The sequence below is a fragment of the Trachinotus anak genome, unplaced genomic scaffold (genome assembly GCF_046630095.1).
Source record: "Trachinotus anak isolate AG129_WGS33_773 ecotype Australia unplaced genomic scaffold, CSIRO_AGI_Tana_v1 ptg000011l, whole genome shotgun sequence".
In the NCBI taxonomy this organism is placed as follows: domain Eukaryota; kingdom Metazoa; phylum Chordata; class Actinopteri; order Carangiformes; family Carangidae; genus Trachinotus; species Trachinotus anak.
The window spans coordinates 8,162,167-8,180,950 of NW_027273862.1; the positions used below are offsets into that span (position 1 = coordinate 8,162,167).

An 18,784-nucleotide genomic window follows, 5' to 3' on the forward strand; every position below is an offset into this window, starting at 1 on the left:
AGCCTGCTTTAATTGTAATAGATGGTAAATAAGATACATTTTTCTAAATGAAAATATTTATTAAGAGAAAATACTCAGGAGACTTTTCGAGTTTACATGTGTGATCCCTGTTTGCCTGGGTGAAAAGAAAGAAACGTATTCTGCTGAAAGTGTTTGTGAGAACTAACAAGACTACCAAAAATATCCTCAGTGTTTTTTCTCATTTATTTGACTTCACAAATGATTTCCATATGTTGCCATGTTACAATTCAATAATGATGAACAATAATACAATTTTCGGTATCTTGGCAAATCGGTGAAAGAAATCTATTACAAGAAGCGGGACAAGACTGTGTGCAGTGCACCTTAAGAAAACCCTGTGTTAGACGTGATTGGCAAAGACATTATTCTATCCTTGGTACCCTGCCGTTCCGGGATTACAGTGACGTCACGCTGATACCCTTGCATGGATGAATGCTAAAGAACTATGGAGCCACAAATAATAGCACAAGCAGAGTCCATATCTTGCAAGTCTTACGTTATCCTTTAAGCCTCCTTCAGCTAACACAACAACAATTTTTTTTTTGCACTTAATGACGCTTAATTTCATTTCTTATCGGGTCCTTAGGGGGGATTATTCATTCATATAAAACAATCTGCAGCTGGTGCCAGCCCAAAGTCTCCCTCCTGTGAGTGAAGTCATCTATTATTGAGCGAAAGGCCGTGCGTGAAAATGTGTGTAAGACGGTGGATTTGAAGTAGAATTGGTTGCAATCGATCAAGGGTGAAGAATATTGCTGATGGTAACAAAAGAAGCAGCTATGTCTTTCTCGCAATTTGGATACCCTTACAATGCAACTTCACAGGTAAGCCACTTTGCTTTTTATTTCTCCAGTTTAGTGTAAACACACATAAATTGTTCTCTCTCTCTCTTTTTTTTTGTTGCATGTTTTCTTTTCTGTCACTAGAGTCTGGGCACTTTTCTCTCATGAGAAACATTTGTGAATCAGTGGCTGCTTTGACAGGATATTGACAGCTATTTTTCGCGTTGTGCTTTTGTTGTTGAACCAAATATCGATATACACGCACCCGTGTCCAATTACACTGAATTATGAATGAACTCACGTGTTTTTCTGATGACAATAGAGATGAATGTCACCTATTGCGCGCTACACGAGGTGTAATTGGGCTGTAACGCATGCTGTGCACATTGGCAAACTTTCTGCTGAAATGACTGCGACGTGTGGACAAATTGGATTAATTTTGGGAGCTTTTAAAACTTGGTTAGAGCGGTCTAGCTCCATTTGAAGACTATTATTGCGCCTGATGACAAGTTCGTTGAAGCTGAAGTTGATGAGGGGACAGAAGTTACTCTCCTGGCAAAGTTGTCACCCAACTTTTACCTCGATAATATTATTCACGTTCATAGACCACATAATCCAATGTTTGAATTTTGAATCAGAGTGGTGATTTAATTGACACCGACATGACTTTAGATTTTTCTCCTTTTGTGTTGAAGTAAAACATTTTGAAACCGGTGTTAAACTGGAGCAAGTGGCTTTTTACGCACGGGTTGCGCACATCTCTTTTCATCTTAATATGCACTGGAAAGCGTCCATCCGATGTCATTTACTTTCATATGCTACATCCAATTCAGAGTTTTATTAAACACGACAAAGGGCTAATGGTGTGGCGCCGCTTATCGCACTTGTTCCCAGTGTAAGCGACTCTCTTACTCTACTCCATGAATGATCTGAAAAGTGACTTACCTTGAATTAAGGCAGGTCACAAGTTAAGATAAGGACACCTGATTCATGATCATTGAACTGATGTGCACCGGAAACAAACAAAATCAGCTCACATTTCGTCGCTCGTTTTTAGGTTCTCACTGAACACTAGACTGCGCAACTTGTTAAGATGGATATATTTAAGCAGTGCATCAGCCACAGTCATTTCAGAGCTGTCACAGACATCCAGATAGGAGCCAACACAGCCAATGACCATGTCTATCCACGGTTCTCTTCATGCAGTTTTTCGTGTCGGCAAACCCCAGTACGACTTGCTGCGATTCGATTTCCAGGTCGGTCTCTGACGGGACAGGCGGCTCCCAGACCGCCGCTGCCGCCGCCGCTGCCTCCTTCTGCTGCCCGTCCTACGAGAACCGGCTCCTGGCGAGCAGCCGGACGGAGCTGAACGCCGCACTGGGGATGTACAGCTCTCCCTACGCTGCAGCGGCCGCCGCCAGCCAGAACTACGCAAATTACTTCCCTTACAGCACCGACCCATCCGCTATCTACTCCACTCTGGTGGGCTCACTACAGCCTCATTTGATGCACAAAGGAGGGGAGGGGGGGTCAGGCTGATCGATCAACCGGGTTTTGTTCAATCAATTTATCTCACACTGCAAACACATCCATCACGACAAGCCGTTTAATCCAGCATCCAGTCTGGTCTTTTTCTCCCTTAAAACAAACAAACAAACAACAAAAAAACTGTCACTGAGGTGAGGGGTAGAAGTGTGGAGGCAATGTAGAGGAACTTTCTCACTTCAGTCTAAAGTCATTTTATTATTACAGGGTAATCATCCTCATTCATTCACGTTTCTGTTGCTGAACAGGTAAAAGTAAAATTAAATTACTCAAAGCTCAGAGTTATTCATTGTGGTGTGCATAAAGGATTAAATGACTTGTGAAATGGACTGTTTGTAGTGCAGCTGAAACTTTTCTGTCTTTCTTTTCTCTTATTGTGAAAAATCTGAAGTCATCTAAAATTTACTGGCCATGGAAATGCTACAAATTATACCTGAAAACAGTATAATAAATAAATAAATAAATAAATAAACAAACAATATTATAATAAGTGAAACTGATAAATGAATCATATAATAATACAAATTACCCTTCTCTGATTATAGATGGCACATTATACATTAAACATGTTAAAATACATTTAAGTCATGCTGATGTCATGCCACAGGAATTATTTTCTGGCTAAAATCACTTTTGGTCAGAGGAATTTACTTTTGTCTTAAAAGGATAAAAATCTGAAATATGTAATTAAATATGAGATGATTTTCAAAATGCTGAGAAATAACCTTGGAGTCAAATCTGAGAATGCTGCAGTGTTATAACAACCTCCCTCTCTTTCACAGAATCCACAGTATGACATTAAGGACAGCACAGGCACTTTACACTCTGGCATCACTCAAACTGCTGCATACTACCCTTATGATCATTCACTGGGACAGTATCAATATGACAGGTAAGGTCTGTTCATTTGTGTCCGCTATATGTAATATGAGCTTAGGCGAACCTGGCAAAAAAGTATTCTACCACTGATCATTAAAAGCAACCATTCACTTGGGGAATATGCTGCATTCAGATCAAAGGTCAGAGTGTAACTCCATACTGATACCTGCATTGAGCAAAGCTGTATATATTTCAAACAGCAGTGAGCAGAGCTATTGGATGTCTGAGTGTGTAGTCTATGATATCCTTCACTAACTGCTCTAATGGCCAGCTTCTGTGTGTGTGTGTGTGTGTGTGCGCGTATGTATCTCCCTTTCCAGATATGGGACAGTAGACTTTAATGGCACAGCCAGAAGAAAGAACGCAACTCGTGAAACCACCAGCACCCTGAAAACATGGCTGTATGAGCACCGCAAGAACCCCTACCCCACCAAGGGAGAAAAGATCATGCTGGCCATCATCACCAAAATGACCCTCACCCAGGTGTCCACCTGGTTCGCCAACGCCAGGAGGAGGCTAAAGAAGGAGAACAAGATGACCTGGTCACCAAAGAACAAGGCCGGTGATGACAGGAAGGATGACCTTAAGAGTGACCAAGATTGTGTCACCAAAGGTAATCAAGCCCAAAAAGTAAAAGTGCATAAAAGAATATACTTAACCACAGTTAAACTGAAAATAGGGTAACTTACACTTAGCTTTAGGAAATGTATTTGCCAATCATATGGACCAAACAGGTAGCAAAGTATTTCAAAACATTTTCTGAACAAAACATGTTTCTATAAATTTACAACAGGCAACTTTTGTGTAACCTTAAAATCTCCTTCCTTCCATGCAGATTCTAGTGATTGCAAGGAGGAAAAGGATCTGCATCTGAGTGATCTGGAGGACATGGACGAGGACGACTGTGACAAGCTGGACAGTGACTGTGAAAAGGTGGCTGCAGATGAGCAGGACCTCCAGAGGGCCATGGCAGTATCCGGAGTCCCTCAAAAAAGAGACTGCAGCTCCGAGGTGCAACTGAGTTTAACTAACAGCTTCCACACATTCCCATGTGCCATTAAAAGTGTCACCACACTCCCTCCTCTCCCATCTGACTTCCTGGATCCTGCAGCATCCAAGGCACCTTCCTTGACCGGCCCTGCAGCGGGAACGGTATCCCTGTCTCACTTTGAGGCATCAGATAAGCCACGGATTTGGTCTCTGGCTCGTACGGCAGCTTCGGGGGTCATACTTAGCCCACAGCAGCACGGCTCTGAGCTGAGGACAGGCAACTCAGCCAGGGACTGCCAGCTTCAGAGTACCAGGCTTACTGTGGCTCCTACTGGACAGTGTGGGGGCATGAGAGGCCTCCATGAAGCCAGCAGTGTCAGCAGCACTGAGAGCCCCTTCTCTGAGAGCTCATCCTTGCACTCCAAAGTCTACGGCACTGGCAGCTACAGCCACAAGGGCCTCCAACTGCACTGTTCGTCCTATGCTGCACTCCCGGACACGTGTCAATACTCCACCATTGAAGGTATGTCATCTTTTCCCACCAATTTTTAACATATTACAAGAATTAAAATTGGTCTTAAATCTGGTAGGCAGGCAGGTAGTTATACAGTAATTCCCACTTTAGTACATCAGGTAAATAAGCATCACCAAATATTTTAAAACATATCTAAATGCGTTGTTGGATATAGAAAAGCTGATTTTTTTTAAGGTTATGAAGTGACTACACACTCTGCCAACTTGCACCCGAAACAAGTTTCTTAAATATGCCTTTATTTGGGTGTGTAGGATTCTCTGGTGGCAAAGCGGAGACACAGTCATCGGAGCTTAGTGACGCCTGTGACACCGTGCAGGATGACAAGGTCACTGCATTCAGACCAGTGATGAAGAGGTGAAGCAGGTGAGAGTCTGCACTGAACTGGAAGAAACCAGTGAAGTCAGGACACACACGCACGCGCGCGCACACACACACACACACACACACACACACACACACACACACACACACACACACACACCATCAAACACACACTGGTGAAAAGGACACACTCATAGACCCTCAAACACTCTGTTAAATATATTTCACTGAATTTTACTTTACATAAATTTAATGGCTGCAGAATGGCATGTGATAGGTTACTAAATATAAATAAATATCTAGATTAAAAAAATATGAACATTTCCATTGCAACCAACTCATCTGAGTAATACACTTTTTTTGTTTTTTTTTTCTTTTTAATAAATACCTTATAAAAAATACTTTTTATTCCTTTTCAGTTTGGGAGCTTCAGTTATAATTACTGCTGTCATTTTTTATTCTTGTAGATTTCTGGAAACTGCACCACAGTAAATAATGGGACATTTATTATGCACTAAAGGACACACTGGCGGAGTAACGGCCTCAGTATGACGCATGGGAGCTACCTGGCGCCGCCGCAGTGAGAGCTGTCAAGCTGTGGACGTGGCTATCATTTTGCACAACATTGTTTTTATGGTGTTAAAGACTTTATGCAAAAATTCTACATGCAAAGGTATGAGGAAGGCCAAATGAAAACGGCCGAATTTGTGTATGGCAATCGTGTAGTGTAGCAAACTTTATTTATTTCTCTGTGTATTTATTGTTTTTGTTATGGTGTCTGTTTATTATTTAATGTGTTTCTTGGTTGGATGCGTAACTCCTTTAAGTATTTTGTTACATGTTGCGTTTTACTGTGGCTTCGTGTCTTTTTGCCTGATGTAAAAGAGAAAAGCTTGTCGGATATAAAGTTGACTATAAAAGGACTGGATCCACTGTGTTGCCCGTGGACTGGAGACTTTTTTTTTTTTTTTTCTTCTTCTTTTTTTTTTTTTTTGGTCATTGTGTTAAAATGTGAGCTTCTCCTGTGTTTGCCATTCATGAAATTTTTTCTAACAATACATTTTTTCCCAAGAGCTTTCGCTTTCTGTGTCATGGTTATTTATAGAGCCCAACGTCCAATCGGCCAATTAAAACATTTGCGGATGTGCATTTGATCAAAGTTTATCATCTTGACTCGACGCATTAAAGCCGCAGCGCTGATGGGAGGTCATAATTCAGAGGAGGACGTGAGTGCAATCCACAAGTTGCGGAAGAAAGGGGACATCATCTCCCTGTTGTCAGCGTCTAATCAGAAGTGGCATCAGACACTTTGTTACTGTTCAGGCCAGGCAACGAGGCAGGGACACGGGATGAATGCTGCTTTGTCCCCTGTGTAGCGAGCCGCTGTTCTAACTTAACATTGTGTTAATTAAAAGGTCATTTGTAGGATCAAACCCAGCAGAGAAATTCACATGGTCCATCAAAGTCCCTTTGATTTGTCTGTTTTGCCTATAGTCCACCTCGTTATGGGCTAACTCTTGTGCCTCTCCAATAGACAGCTGTAATAAGATGATCACTGTCTTCCCTGATGCGCGCTGACGCTCTGAAAAACTTTTTCATCCTCACATTTCAAACTTTTACAATCAAACAGCTCCGTAGTAAACGACAAAAGCAGGCTGTGTCCATGTATGTTGCGATATTGATTTTGACGCACTATACTACTGCACAAACTACAAAAAAAAGTATCCAATTTGACGAATCTGAAACGTATTTTACTTTAGAGAGCAAATGGTGTAAAAATACTGACAACTTCTGAACAGCTTGTCTGCCTGAAACCAAGAGGGAAAATCTGACTTTTAACCTTATTCTTTATATAATTTAAAGTGTTTCAATAATATTATTAAATCAGTGATTTCCCTGGTAGTGGAGTGAAAGCCTATTTTGTTTTGTTGTCTGACTTGATCTCCTGTCTTGATTCCCGAAACCAGTGAATTATTATTATATCAGCAAGAAAAGATTTAGATTTTATGACTACATTTGATTCCAGACCACCTCTGACACAATACCTGCAAATAGTCTACAGCCTCGCCAAACGTCATTTGTGGTCGTATTTGTGGGATTATGCCTGTAATAAAAGTCTTTCCGTATTAGGGCAATTCAGGCTCAGTTCTGAGGCGCTGTGGTCATCCTATGTGCCCTTGGCCAGCGGTGGAGCTGTCACTAATACAGGAGCCTGGTAAATCCATGGAAATCTACATGATGAGGATGAGGAAGGTCAGGAATAATAACTTAGGCCTATTTAGATTTTTTTTCCAGTTCAATTTTTTCTTCTTTGCTAATCTGAGAACTAATAAATGATGTGCATAAAGCTGAAGGAAAAAAAAAACAAGTGTATTTTAATATAGGTTGGAATATATAAAATAGCCCATTTAAATGACCACTCAAATGTCTGAATCTCAATTTATTGATTTTCATATCAGAACCAGTAAAAGAGACACATGGTGTGAATGCCTGTCATCCAAAACAGGTGAGAGTCATATATTTTCAACTGAAGGTCAATTGTAGAGAGATTTATGAGGACATTTTAGGAGTCGGATGCTGCAGAATAATTAAGATGGGAACAAAATAGTCAAAATATGTAGAGACTAGAAATATCAGTATCCAGCATCAGTTTACTCCACCTAATGTGAGGCAGGAATGACAGCTCTTGATATGAAGTTTCCACGTGTAGATCACTCAGTAGGCTGGTGTGCGTAGCAGTCCTCCTGTTAATGACAAGCTGCTAACAGGAGGCCTCTCTCCTCCTCCTCAAACCTAATCAGTCATGACACCTGATCCGTTGCTCTTTACATTAAAATGGAGGGTTAGGTGTGTATCAAATATTTACAACCAAATTTAATTAAATCAGAGACTGTAAAGAAAAGCTGCCTTATGCTATTGAAGGTAATGATGCATACACAATGGGATTACCACCATGGAGATGTACCTGGGGGAAACCGCAGATAATGGCCATGATGGGCTCATATAGCAGCGTATGCCTGAAGCAGCTCACAGGTCAATTAGTCTGTCCTATACACAGTGTTTTACATACGGCTAAAGCAGCTGCACATAGGAGAGGCAATTAAGAGACACATCAGGCAGATGTATATAGAGGCTGATCTGGACGCCATGGATCAGAAACCACATTACTGCTACTCACATCTATACCATAATGAGAAATCTCACATTTAAATACAAGAAAAAAATAACCTAAAGTGAAAGTAAGGATACATAAATAGATTCTGAGCGTGATATTTGGTATTTTTGGTGGTGGTGTACAAAGGGGGAGGGGACCAACATAAGACATTTTCTTTGTCTGATATCTTTAATCTGAGGCCAGACATGAAATCTGAGGCAATGTTACAGAATAATAAATTCCTTAGGTAGCATATATAGGTCTATGCACAACTCAATCTCCCTAATACACGGCTTTCTGTTGGTAAATTACATTTTTCATTAGGGAGGGGTGTGTGTGTGTGTTGGGGGGCTGCCTATGAGACCATGTTTGCATAATCCAAAACAGATTTTAGATAATCTGTGAATGAGGCACAAACACGCCAAAAAAGGAAAAACAAGCTGTGGTAAACATGAATACCTAAATAGGTTTGACATCATTAATCTGTGACCAAATCAGAAGGTGTCTTTATGCTCATATGCCTATTATTATAAAAGACTTCACCAAGTGTACATTCAATCTACCCCACCCCTCCTCTACTGTCATGGATCACTGAGCTTTTCAGGGCCAAGTTGCTGCTTTGCACCCTCTTGCATGCTCTTTTCAAGTCAACAGGCCAGGTGACTGTCAGAAATGTCAAGTGGTCAGTCTAAGTGTTTGTAACATGTAACACTGACAAAGAAACAGAATTATAATTTTTTAACACGTTCATTTGTGATAGTGTTATTGCCCATTAACCTGCAAATCTTTATATCTTCCCAACAAAAGGTAAATACTATGCAACATTTCACGTTATTTTCAAGTAAATAATGTGAAACAACTTAATTTAACCTTTTTCTATATAGTGACTTTTTTCTTTACTTTCAGTGTTGTAGGTCAACCAAAGACATGATCTTTGCGGTAAAATGTTTTAAAATACCTAAACCTATTTTAAAGCACCAGAAGGGGCTGGGATTAACATGAACTTGCTATTTGCTATTTTTTTCAGTCTCTTAGTCAAAGCAGTTCTATTAATCAGTGCACTGAATATCAGTGTAGAATGTTTATTCTGTAGTTGAGTGGGCTTATTGTATCTCAACTGTTTTAGACTGCAGAAAAGTCATCCACATGAATATAATTTCTTACAGCTGAAATGTTTGAACACAGTTATTTAGAGATCCACTTTCACCGTTTCTTCTGCTGCAACACATCTTGTAACATCTTGTAATCAGGATGTCTGCCTAATGCCTAAATGTGGTAAAAAAAAAAAAAAAAAAAAAGCCCAGAAATGATGCAATGTAAGTCTGTACATTTTGAGTGGCATGAGAGTGAGGCATACTAAGCATAAGTATAAGTATATTTTTATTGCTAGTTCTCTTAACCAGGATGAGACCAGTTTAAGAATGACTGTGTTCCTGTGGCATGTTGCACAATTTAATGCTACAGGTCAATGAGAGATTAAACTCTGACAAGGCAACATCAAGGACATCCATCACATGTGCACTTTACATTTAGGCCCAACACTTAATGAGCATGTGCCTACAACGTAAAAGTTTACTCTGACACGGTAGCAATAGCCTCTTTGTATAAATAGGAGCCATAATAACAACAACAACAACATACCAAACAGTAATTTGCCCTCTAGTCTGACAAAAGGGGCCGCTTGGAGGTGCCATTTGATGTGTCCCACGCTGGACAGCTAAGGCTCATAAAACAAAGTCTCTGTACCAATGGCTCAGAGTTCAGATGAGGGGGACAATATACACACTTCATTAAATTTTGTCAAAAGGCGCAATGAAATGTGTGTGGGACATTGTTTCTGTGCATGTCTCCCTCCATGGAATTTCTGATTGCTGATGTTGCTACAAGGTCTCTGCTAATGAGTTTTGTCAAAGACAATTATGAACTTGGTGGAATGGCCAAAGACGGGATGAAAAGCTGGCTTTGTGTGGTTTGGGTAGATGTTGTATTGTGACCCCTGCTTCTTTCTATACCCTGTGTTTGACCTGTGCTTCATGTCTGAAAAAATCCAGGCCTCCACTCCATTATCAGTGCTGTACCCGAGGCTGAGTGATCTGCTCCAGCACCTTTGCCCTCTTCATACTTCATGTCCCCAACCTGATCCCAGTGTACCAGGCTGGAGCATGGCACAGTGATGCTACCACTGCCATTTCCCAGGATTTTCCATCTCCCATAAACCTCAGTCCTTTTAGAGTAAACAGGCTCTTGGAGTTGTCTCTGGCCTGTAAAGACTTGTGAGTTCTTTTTTAGGCTCTCATCTCAGTGCATAGGATAGCAAGCTTCTAGCTCAAGTGATACTATTGGGTGTCACCCTTTAACAAAGCTTTAGATCTTTGCTTTCTTGGCTTCTGCTGCTTGCCCAGTGATTCTGTCCTGGTGTCAATTCCACTGCTAAACCAAAGGGTAAGGTCAATCTCACTCCTTGGGCGATCTGTAACTGGAAGGAGTACAAATGGTGCTCAGGGGATAATACTAGCAAGAATTGCCAGGTTCAACGTCTATGGGAATAAACAGTTCAAGAGGTTCTAATCACACAACAAAAGGCAAGGAAACACAATAAAATATATTTTTACTGAATGCCAGCACCAGTGGAGCTTTTTTATGTGCATTTTGATTCCCTATGTTTTACCAGAGATGTTATAGAAATGTCTGCAACACTAAACATGGCGGTTGTGTGACACAAGCACCCCTCCTCCCAAAATCCATTTGCCTCCTTTATAACAGCCAAACAGGGAAACATATCAAGCCAATTCTGTTTTTGTTGCACTGACGCAAGTGCACAGTTGAGGTTCAATCTAGTAAGCTTCAGAGCGAAAGCTAGCTTTCTAATCTACTGTCAGACCGTGTGCTAGCTGTCTATGGAAAATTATGATCAACACAGACACTTGTGTGACGCACCAGCGATATTCATTCAAACATAAACTGTTGAATTTGCTCAAGTGCTCTGGGATGGGATGAGCTGACGTGTCACATCACGTCACTCTGGATTGAGCTGTAAAAGAGGTTGGTGTCAGGAAACCTTGCACATGTGTAGTATAAAGTATAAGCTTTCCAAAAAAAGCTTTTCAAATCTTATTTTGCAGAAAGTTACCAAACTTTTTTAAGCATTTCTTTTATCAGATTTGACTGGCGACTATGTAGTGTAGATTTATGTCCTGGTGGCCATTGAAAGATTAGTTACAACTATTCTTTTCATTTAGATGAGGGCCTGAGATTGTAAGCCTGAAATAACTATCTAGGGGTGTTGCCAAGATGGCTGCCAAGTGGTGAGACTTTCTTGTAAGGACTCTAAGGACAGTTTAACTGTTTTCTAAACTGTGTGCACTGTTTGTGTTATCTGTGTTTGTTCTTTTACGTTTGCCTGCTGGACTGGCAGTTTTCTGTTGCTGACCTTAGGTTGGCGTCACCAACATCAGAATAATCTTCTGTGTCATTTTAATGCCCTTTGATAATCCCCTGCATCTCATCTTTAATCTCGTGTTCTCCTTCTGTTTTTCTTACCCTTTATGCTGGGCATCTGTTGGCCTTTAATACCTGCTGTTGAGACTCCATTTGACTTTTAATCAGGGTGTATCATGTCATAGCCTGACCGCAAAATAGGTATAGTCTCTCCAAGACATGTAACTGCTGTAAACTGAGGACAGATTCTACACCCCGTATGCAATTCTATGAATGCCATGAAAGACGAGGAAGAGATCATGTGACTGAAAGAGGCAGTGTGTTGACCCTGGAATAAGTTGGTAGAGGTGTTTTGGCTGCGGTGGTGGATGGGCAGAATAATTCACCTTTGGCTCTTTCTATTAGTATTCATTTTACACTTCATACACACCTTCTGCTCCAAGTGAACTTTGATTTACTAGAAAACAGTTTTTGGAGAAGATGTGATTTCATCATAGCCATACCTTATAGCAGCATAATTCATTTTCTTTAGCCTTTTACCCTGAGCCTTTTTAGGGTCATTATTTGGTATTAATACCCCACAAAGTAATTCATGGTTGTCTTTAAGGTACTCCTCAATGCAGAAAATTTCAGCAAACAAGCTCTGATACACCAATTGTATATTACTTGTCCAGAATCAAATGGCAAGCAAAGTTAGGAGCTAGCTGGTGAACGATATTGAGCGTCTAGCATCTTAAGACCTGCATATTGTTCCCAGAGCTAAAAGTGAGGTAAATACTGGACTTACATTTGTTAGGTGGGCAGAAATGCAACTCTGAATAAATGATATTTTGACTTTGTGTCTGTTGGACATGAAACTAGGCAACAGTTTGCTTATATATTAGCCATAATAATTTCATAAATTGGGGATAATCTGGTGCTATGGTGGTTGCTATATTTATCTGCCCCCCTAGTGGCCAACCAAAGTTATCAGTGCGGCTTTAATCTAGCATTAAGTAAATTGTTTTAGTTGCTACATCTGCCAAATTTAATCAAACCTGAACCTTTGCATGAAACCAAGCAGATGCCCAATGTAATACACAGGTAAAGTGTGAATTAATTTTCTTATAAATTCTAATTTGAACATTGCATGAGAACATAATGGTTGTGTCTGAGGCTGTTGGATGCTTCGTCAGGGGTACGTTTATAGAAAGCTAAAGTAATATGACAGAATGATTTTTTTTTGATAATCTGGAGGTATATTTATGGATGCATTATTGTGGTATGGTGTGTCTCCATTGAAACAGGGTTCTCTCACTTGACATAATATGACAATATTCAAATTTTGCAGGCATTTTGAGGCCATAAAATGTTTATTTTTGTAATGTAAGTAAATTCTTTGCAAAGAAATATTTCTTATTTCTTCAAAAAGATGTACAGATCCACACACGCAATTTTGTAACTTCACATTACATGGGCAGAAATCACATTCAAGTTTGAACTTTTGGTTTAGGATGTTTTGGAGAAAAATCAAGTCACAGTAAGTTTATTTTTGGGGAGTTGTATAGGTGACAGCCTGTGGAGCAGTTCATTTGGACTGCAGACAGCAACAATGTTCAGCAACAGTATTCTGCAAAGCAGCAGCAGGCCTATCAATTCTCTTCAATTTATGTCTCCAATTGCCTGAGTTCAGCTTGTGCCAACACCACTGCAGATTTGACAGATGAAGTCCAGCATGTGAAGCCAGCAGCTTGTCTCTCTTGGAGACTCTACACCTATCTACCCTTTTTTTCCTTCGTCACAGATATGCAGCACAATGAGTAGCAGTTGCAGTAGCACCTATAATGAACAGCCTCCTCCACCTGAAAACAGAGTATTTCCACTACATTAGTTTTCATTGGCATCATGCGGGCAGGAGGAAAACTCACAGCAGGGCTGTGTAACAGTATGGAGTCGACAGCAGTCTTCTCCACTGGGCTCTGCTTGGGTGCCTGCCTCTCTGTGTGAGGCTTCTGTGTAGGATTAGACACTGGTGTGCAAGTCAAATGGTTGCTACCTCTAATGGCGTCTCCACACCTGCCTGATGTCTACATCAGCTCTGCTTACTGTTACTCATGGCCCTCTTATATCAAGCAGACACACCAAGGAATGTACAGGCATAACCAAGAACAGTATCTCCACGATTACAGAAGGTATCATTACTGTGACATTGCTGTCCTCAAAAACCTATGAAAAAAAACCTATTACTTAAAATTACAGAAGAGCACTTTGAAGCAATTAAGTCATGTTGAATACCTACAGAATGCTCCTGATCAAAAACAAAAGTAATTTATGGCACCGGAGAGAGCCTTATTGCCAGTAAATCAAATTACAGCCTTTAAATACGTTGTATGGAAGCCATGAAATGTGAAAAATGGCTTTGTTTATCACAAACAAACCAAATGGGCTCTCATCAAGCAACATCAATTCATGGGCTATAGAGCGCCCCACAACAAGCAAGCGGGGTGGCTGAAAACAAGGCGTTGTTGTTGTGGTGGCATGCCTGTCGTGACGTGGCTTTGACACAGCGGTGCAATAAGAGGCATCAAAGAGGGGCAGTCACAACACGCTCCACATTCTACAGCGGCAAGGTAAACAGCTGAGGGGAGAGGAGGAGGAGAAGGGAGGGAGAAGGTGGTGGTGGAGAGAGAAAGGGAGGAGGGAGCAGTGGAGGGAGGTGACACACAGACCACACATTTTCAAAGTTCACCCTTAAACACACTACGCTCATAAAAGTACAGGTCCCATTATTCACGGGTGGGATTTCTCTCCCTCTCTCTCTCTCTCCCTCTCTTATTGCATGCAGGCAAACAGCCCAAACCCCCGAGCTGTGTCAAATGATGGAGCATCATAATTACGCCCTTTTTATTGGCCATCTTATTCCAGCTATGACTGATGCAGCTCCCAACCCTAAGTGTTTCCATTTGCACTTTCATGTGGCAAACGAGCAGAGAAGCCACGGCTCGCCTGCCTTTCAAAGGTGGGCTGACAAATATTTATGGCCTGACGTGAAGTCACTTTTAATCAGGTCTGGTGACCTGTTCCTGAGGAATCTAGTTGCTGGAACATGCTTATCTCCTCCTGTAATAAATGAGCCTTCAAAGGGCCCACTGTGCTTGCATTATGCGGTTGTCTAAAAATAATAACTGACACATTTCTTTAGAATCACTCATAATCAAGAACCTTGAGGAGGCAAATGCAGATCCCTGCTGTAACATGGCAGAAATAAATCATTGACCTCCCTCTACTGGTCAGAGGCCAAACTACAGTAGAGTGAATTACCAGCCCTCTGACTGTCTGCTTCCGTGACCAGTGGAACCAGGGTTTGTCAAGGAAATATTCTATTAACATAAAATATACTTCCCACATTCTGCTTGTGGATAACAATATATCCAAAAATGTTAAATTCTAATTCAAAATTTCATACATGCCCTTTTAAAGAAATTGAAATTATATAAAAAATCCATCCACACACCGGAGGAAGACTGATAAAAACTGATATGTTATATTTTAAGGACAAATTATCCACATTCTGCAAATCTAAATCCCTGTAAAACTCGTGGATAACTTGAATTTCTAAAGTATGATGTAAATCCTCTGTATAATACTGTGGACAGCTGAGGATGTGATGGATGGCAGAGGAAGCCGAGAGGAGATCTGTTGATGAAGCACTATTAATAGAAATTACCTCAAACTTCCAGACTTCATATCCAAGCCAGTCAAGATGTTCTGTAATCTTTTGCTTTGGTTTAACTTCTTCACTATTGTCTCCATCTGTAATCCTGCTCTATGTTTTATGCTGTCTAGTTTGAAATCTAGATTTATGACACCAATATGTTCTTTTCCATGCTTTAACAGCCTATAAGGCATTATGGGAGGGCTCCCTTAGTGAAAACAGATATTTTTCTCCATATTAGGAGTTATGGGGAGAGTGATCCTAAAAAATGAAAGCCATAAATCATTTCCCTCCACGATTATATCATTAACAGGAGCATGGTATTGTCGTTTAGGTCATGCTAATAGTTTGGGCTTGAGGTTGTGGCCATGGGGGAAGGAGCACAGAGCAAGGCATGTTCCCCTTAGCTAGCGAGAGGGAGGCGATGCATGAGCTGAGTTTGTCTTGGTGGTCCTGTGTCAGAGCTTCAGCTTTCTTAGGCTGATCACTGCAGACGTTATCCGCATCTGCTCTGGATTTCTCCTCCCCCCTGTCTTCCAATTGGAGTTTCTATATTGGGCCTGGTTGTGGTCTTCCAGAGAGACCCCACGACAAACTATCGGAGCATTTTGCACTCTGCAAAAGGCACCGGATGCCAGCAGAGTACATATTAAATTTGTTACTAATTTTAAACTTGGCATGGTGGACCACGTAGTTGCCACTAGCTCACTGGAAGCAGGCGGGTTCAGCCCCACTGCGACCACAACCACAATACAAACAAAGCATATGGAACAGCAGCTCCCAGTGTAGTACTGACAGTAAATGTTTAGAAAAGGAACTTTTAAAAATAACCCAGTGTAATAGAATTAGTGGCAGAGAGGCGCCTGGCAGCATGTTTTCTCCTTTTTCGATTCCTGTACCAGATTAAAATAATAGTCTGAGCAGCATAACTAAAATTAAGGAGAGGATGAGGCTGCTTTGTGTTTTTAAGATCATTCTTGTGAGCCGCCTGTGGCAGGGAAATCCTTGGGCATCCTTTTTTTTAATACTACTTTTGTATTTCTATACTTCCCAAGAGAACACTTCAAAATCTGAAAATCGAAATTTAATAATTTATTGACCTATGTGCATGCTGTAGTAGTTTCATGGCAATGAGTGAGGTGTTAAATAATAGTGGTGAAGCTACACCAGAAGCATGGGGCCTTGGACACATTTCATTTCCTACCCTGTCCAGCAGCAGACAATGTGAGCTGCAGCTCTGGAGCGTTGAGTGTCAGTGTGAAATCACTGCTGTTAGCACCCTGCACAGCCTCATGCCGATTTGGATCTGCAGTTTTTGGTGACAAGGTTGCAAGGGTTTGTTTCATAGGTGCATGTGTGTGTGTGTGTGTATGTGTGGATATTTGACAGTGTGAAACTCACTGTGATAGTCTGCTTTCCCCGCTTCCCTCCAGTTCATGCCTTTTGTCTAAGTGGCTGTGTTAAACAGGATGTTGATGATGGCCCCAGCAGCATCTGTCACCCATGGAACTGCAGTGACCTCTAGAGACAGTTCTCTCCACATACAGTGTGCAGACAACCTGAGGTGTCTTGGCACAAATCAGGTATGTGTGTGTGTGTGTGTGAGTGTGTGTGTGTGTGTGTGTGTGTGTGTGTGTGTATGTGTGTGTGAGATCTCAGGCTAGACTGCAGACGGCTCAGGGCCCAAGGCTGAATGCATTGTTAAATACACATGCACAGACTGACACAAACTTTATAACAGAATCACACATATGTGGAAAACAACACATGCACGAATAGGCGCACACATCATTAAAGGTGCATACCAACACTCGCGTGCACTTACACAGTTAAACAAACACAAACAGACCCTGGGCCACCCTGCAGATCACCCTGATCAGTGTGAGAGCCATGTCTTCTCTGATCTAATATGTTTAGCAAACATTCATTCATTCTCTCCAATCAATAACACAGAGCAGCTTGTGTTTATGATTCCTCCTTTACTCACAGAGTTCATCTGCAGTTCATCTGAGCTGACACAATCGTCTGCCCTCTGGCCTGTCTCTTTTTCTCTGCCAGCCAATGACCACGTCTCTGTCCCTCTCTCTTTATTACCCTTTCATTCTCTCTCACACACACACCTTTGATTATTTGCATTTTAAAATGTTTTGCAGCTGAACTCAAAACCACATCAAAACCAGTACTACAATATACGCAGCTCAAGGGAAATTGGGGGGGGGGTGATATTTTATGTCATATTTTCAGAACTGATATGTCTGTCTAGAGCTGTGAGTTAAAATCTTTGACACAACTGCTGTAGTGGGGTGGGGTGGGGGGTGGGAGGGTGGGGTGGGTGGTGGGTGTGGGGGGCTAAATAATATTTAATGGTTCTTCTTAGCAAGCTGAAAATGTTTTGATAAGGAAGCAGATGGAGATATACACATTTCCAGCTCATTCTGATGTGCAAAACCACCACACCGAGAGAGAGAGTATAACCTTCAGTTGCACTATGAAAGTAGAGAGACTGTAGCTGAAAAAAAAAAAAAAACGATTATACGGCATCTTCAAACATGCTGAATGATTCGCTATGGAGCATTTACACCCCAAAATTCCCAAGGTAGAAAATTATCCTGAATAAAGCGTTCCAAGACGTAGCTGTGAATCAATATCAGATGCAGGCTGAGTTTCATTTGAGGGAAACCGGTGCTTGCTTTAACTCTCCACAGAGAGAACATAGAGAACAGTATCTAGGAAAGAGCAGAGCTCATTCATACTCCCCAGTGTTGTGAAGGTATTTTATATGGGTAGTTATTATTGTTATCATAATTATCATTCTGCGTGTGCCATAAAAGTGGATGATGGAGGATATATGGATGACTGAGGCTGTATATAACGGCTGTGGTGGAGGGCTGTAAAGCTGTCCCCCCTTTTCTGTGGCAGAATAAATAATGTGTGTGCATGTGCTCGTTGCACATCTACACTCTTTTTCTCTGCTCTCTCTCTTTTGCTTTGTTCTGTGAGCTCACCCTGATGCTAACTAAGTTATCCTTTCTGTAGATTTATAGTTCAAAGTGATTAAGGTCCTGGACAAAGCAGGTGAATGCATCTCAACCTTCCAGAAAGCAGCGAGGATAGACAATATATATGCCATGTATGACTGTGTTCTGCATTGTACGTGTGTGTATTTACAGTGCAGTATGTTCTTCCCATAAGCCATGTACAGTACAGGGGCTGATGCACAGATGCCCTGAGTGGTGCCATACGGCCGATGGCTCATTAGAGCTCAGATGGAAGACATGAATCAAAGGAGCAGAGGAGAGGAAACAATCAATCTGCCTAATGGGAATCCCCTGTGAGGAGCGTGGGCCAGCCGTCCCAGTGCAGCTGTAGCCGTTTTTATATGTGACCTCCCAGTTTAAACGACCCACCAAAAATGTCCCCACTGC

The 18,784-nt window shown here is 41.3% G+C and overlaps 1 protein-coding gene across 2 annotated transcripts; it reads left to right on the forward strand.

Moving 5' to 3' along the window:
• Positions 1 to 321: 321 nt before the first annotated feature.
• irx6a (iroquois homeobox 6a) lies at positions 322 to 6,146 on the forward strand. 2 transcript variants are annotated; one of them, XM_071490133.1, is made up of 7 exons: positions 322 to 845; positions 2,010 to 2,285; positions 3,131 to 3,240; positions 3,548 to 3,840; positions 4,063 to 4,740; positions 5,004 to 5,115; positions 5,541 to 6,146. In XM_071490133.1, exons 1-6 carry the CDS (start codon positions 780 to 782, stop codon positions 5,108 to 5,110), a joined length of 1,530 nt encoding a protein of 509 aa, XP_071346234.1. In that variant the 5' UTR covers positions 322 to 779; the 3' UTR covers positions 5,111 to 5,115; positions 5,541 to 6,146. The 2 variants fall into 2 exon arrangements, with proteins under 2 accessions (XP_071346234.1, XP_071346235.1); XM_071490134.1 differs by lacking the exon at positions 2,010 to 2,285.
• The last annotated feature ends 12,638 nt before the right edge of the window (positions 6,147 to 18,784 follow it).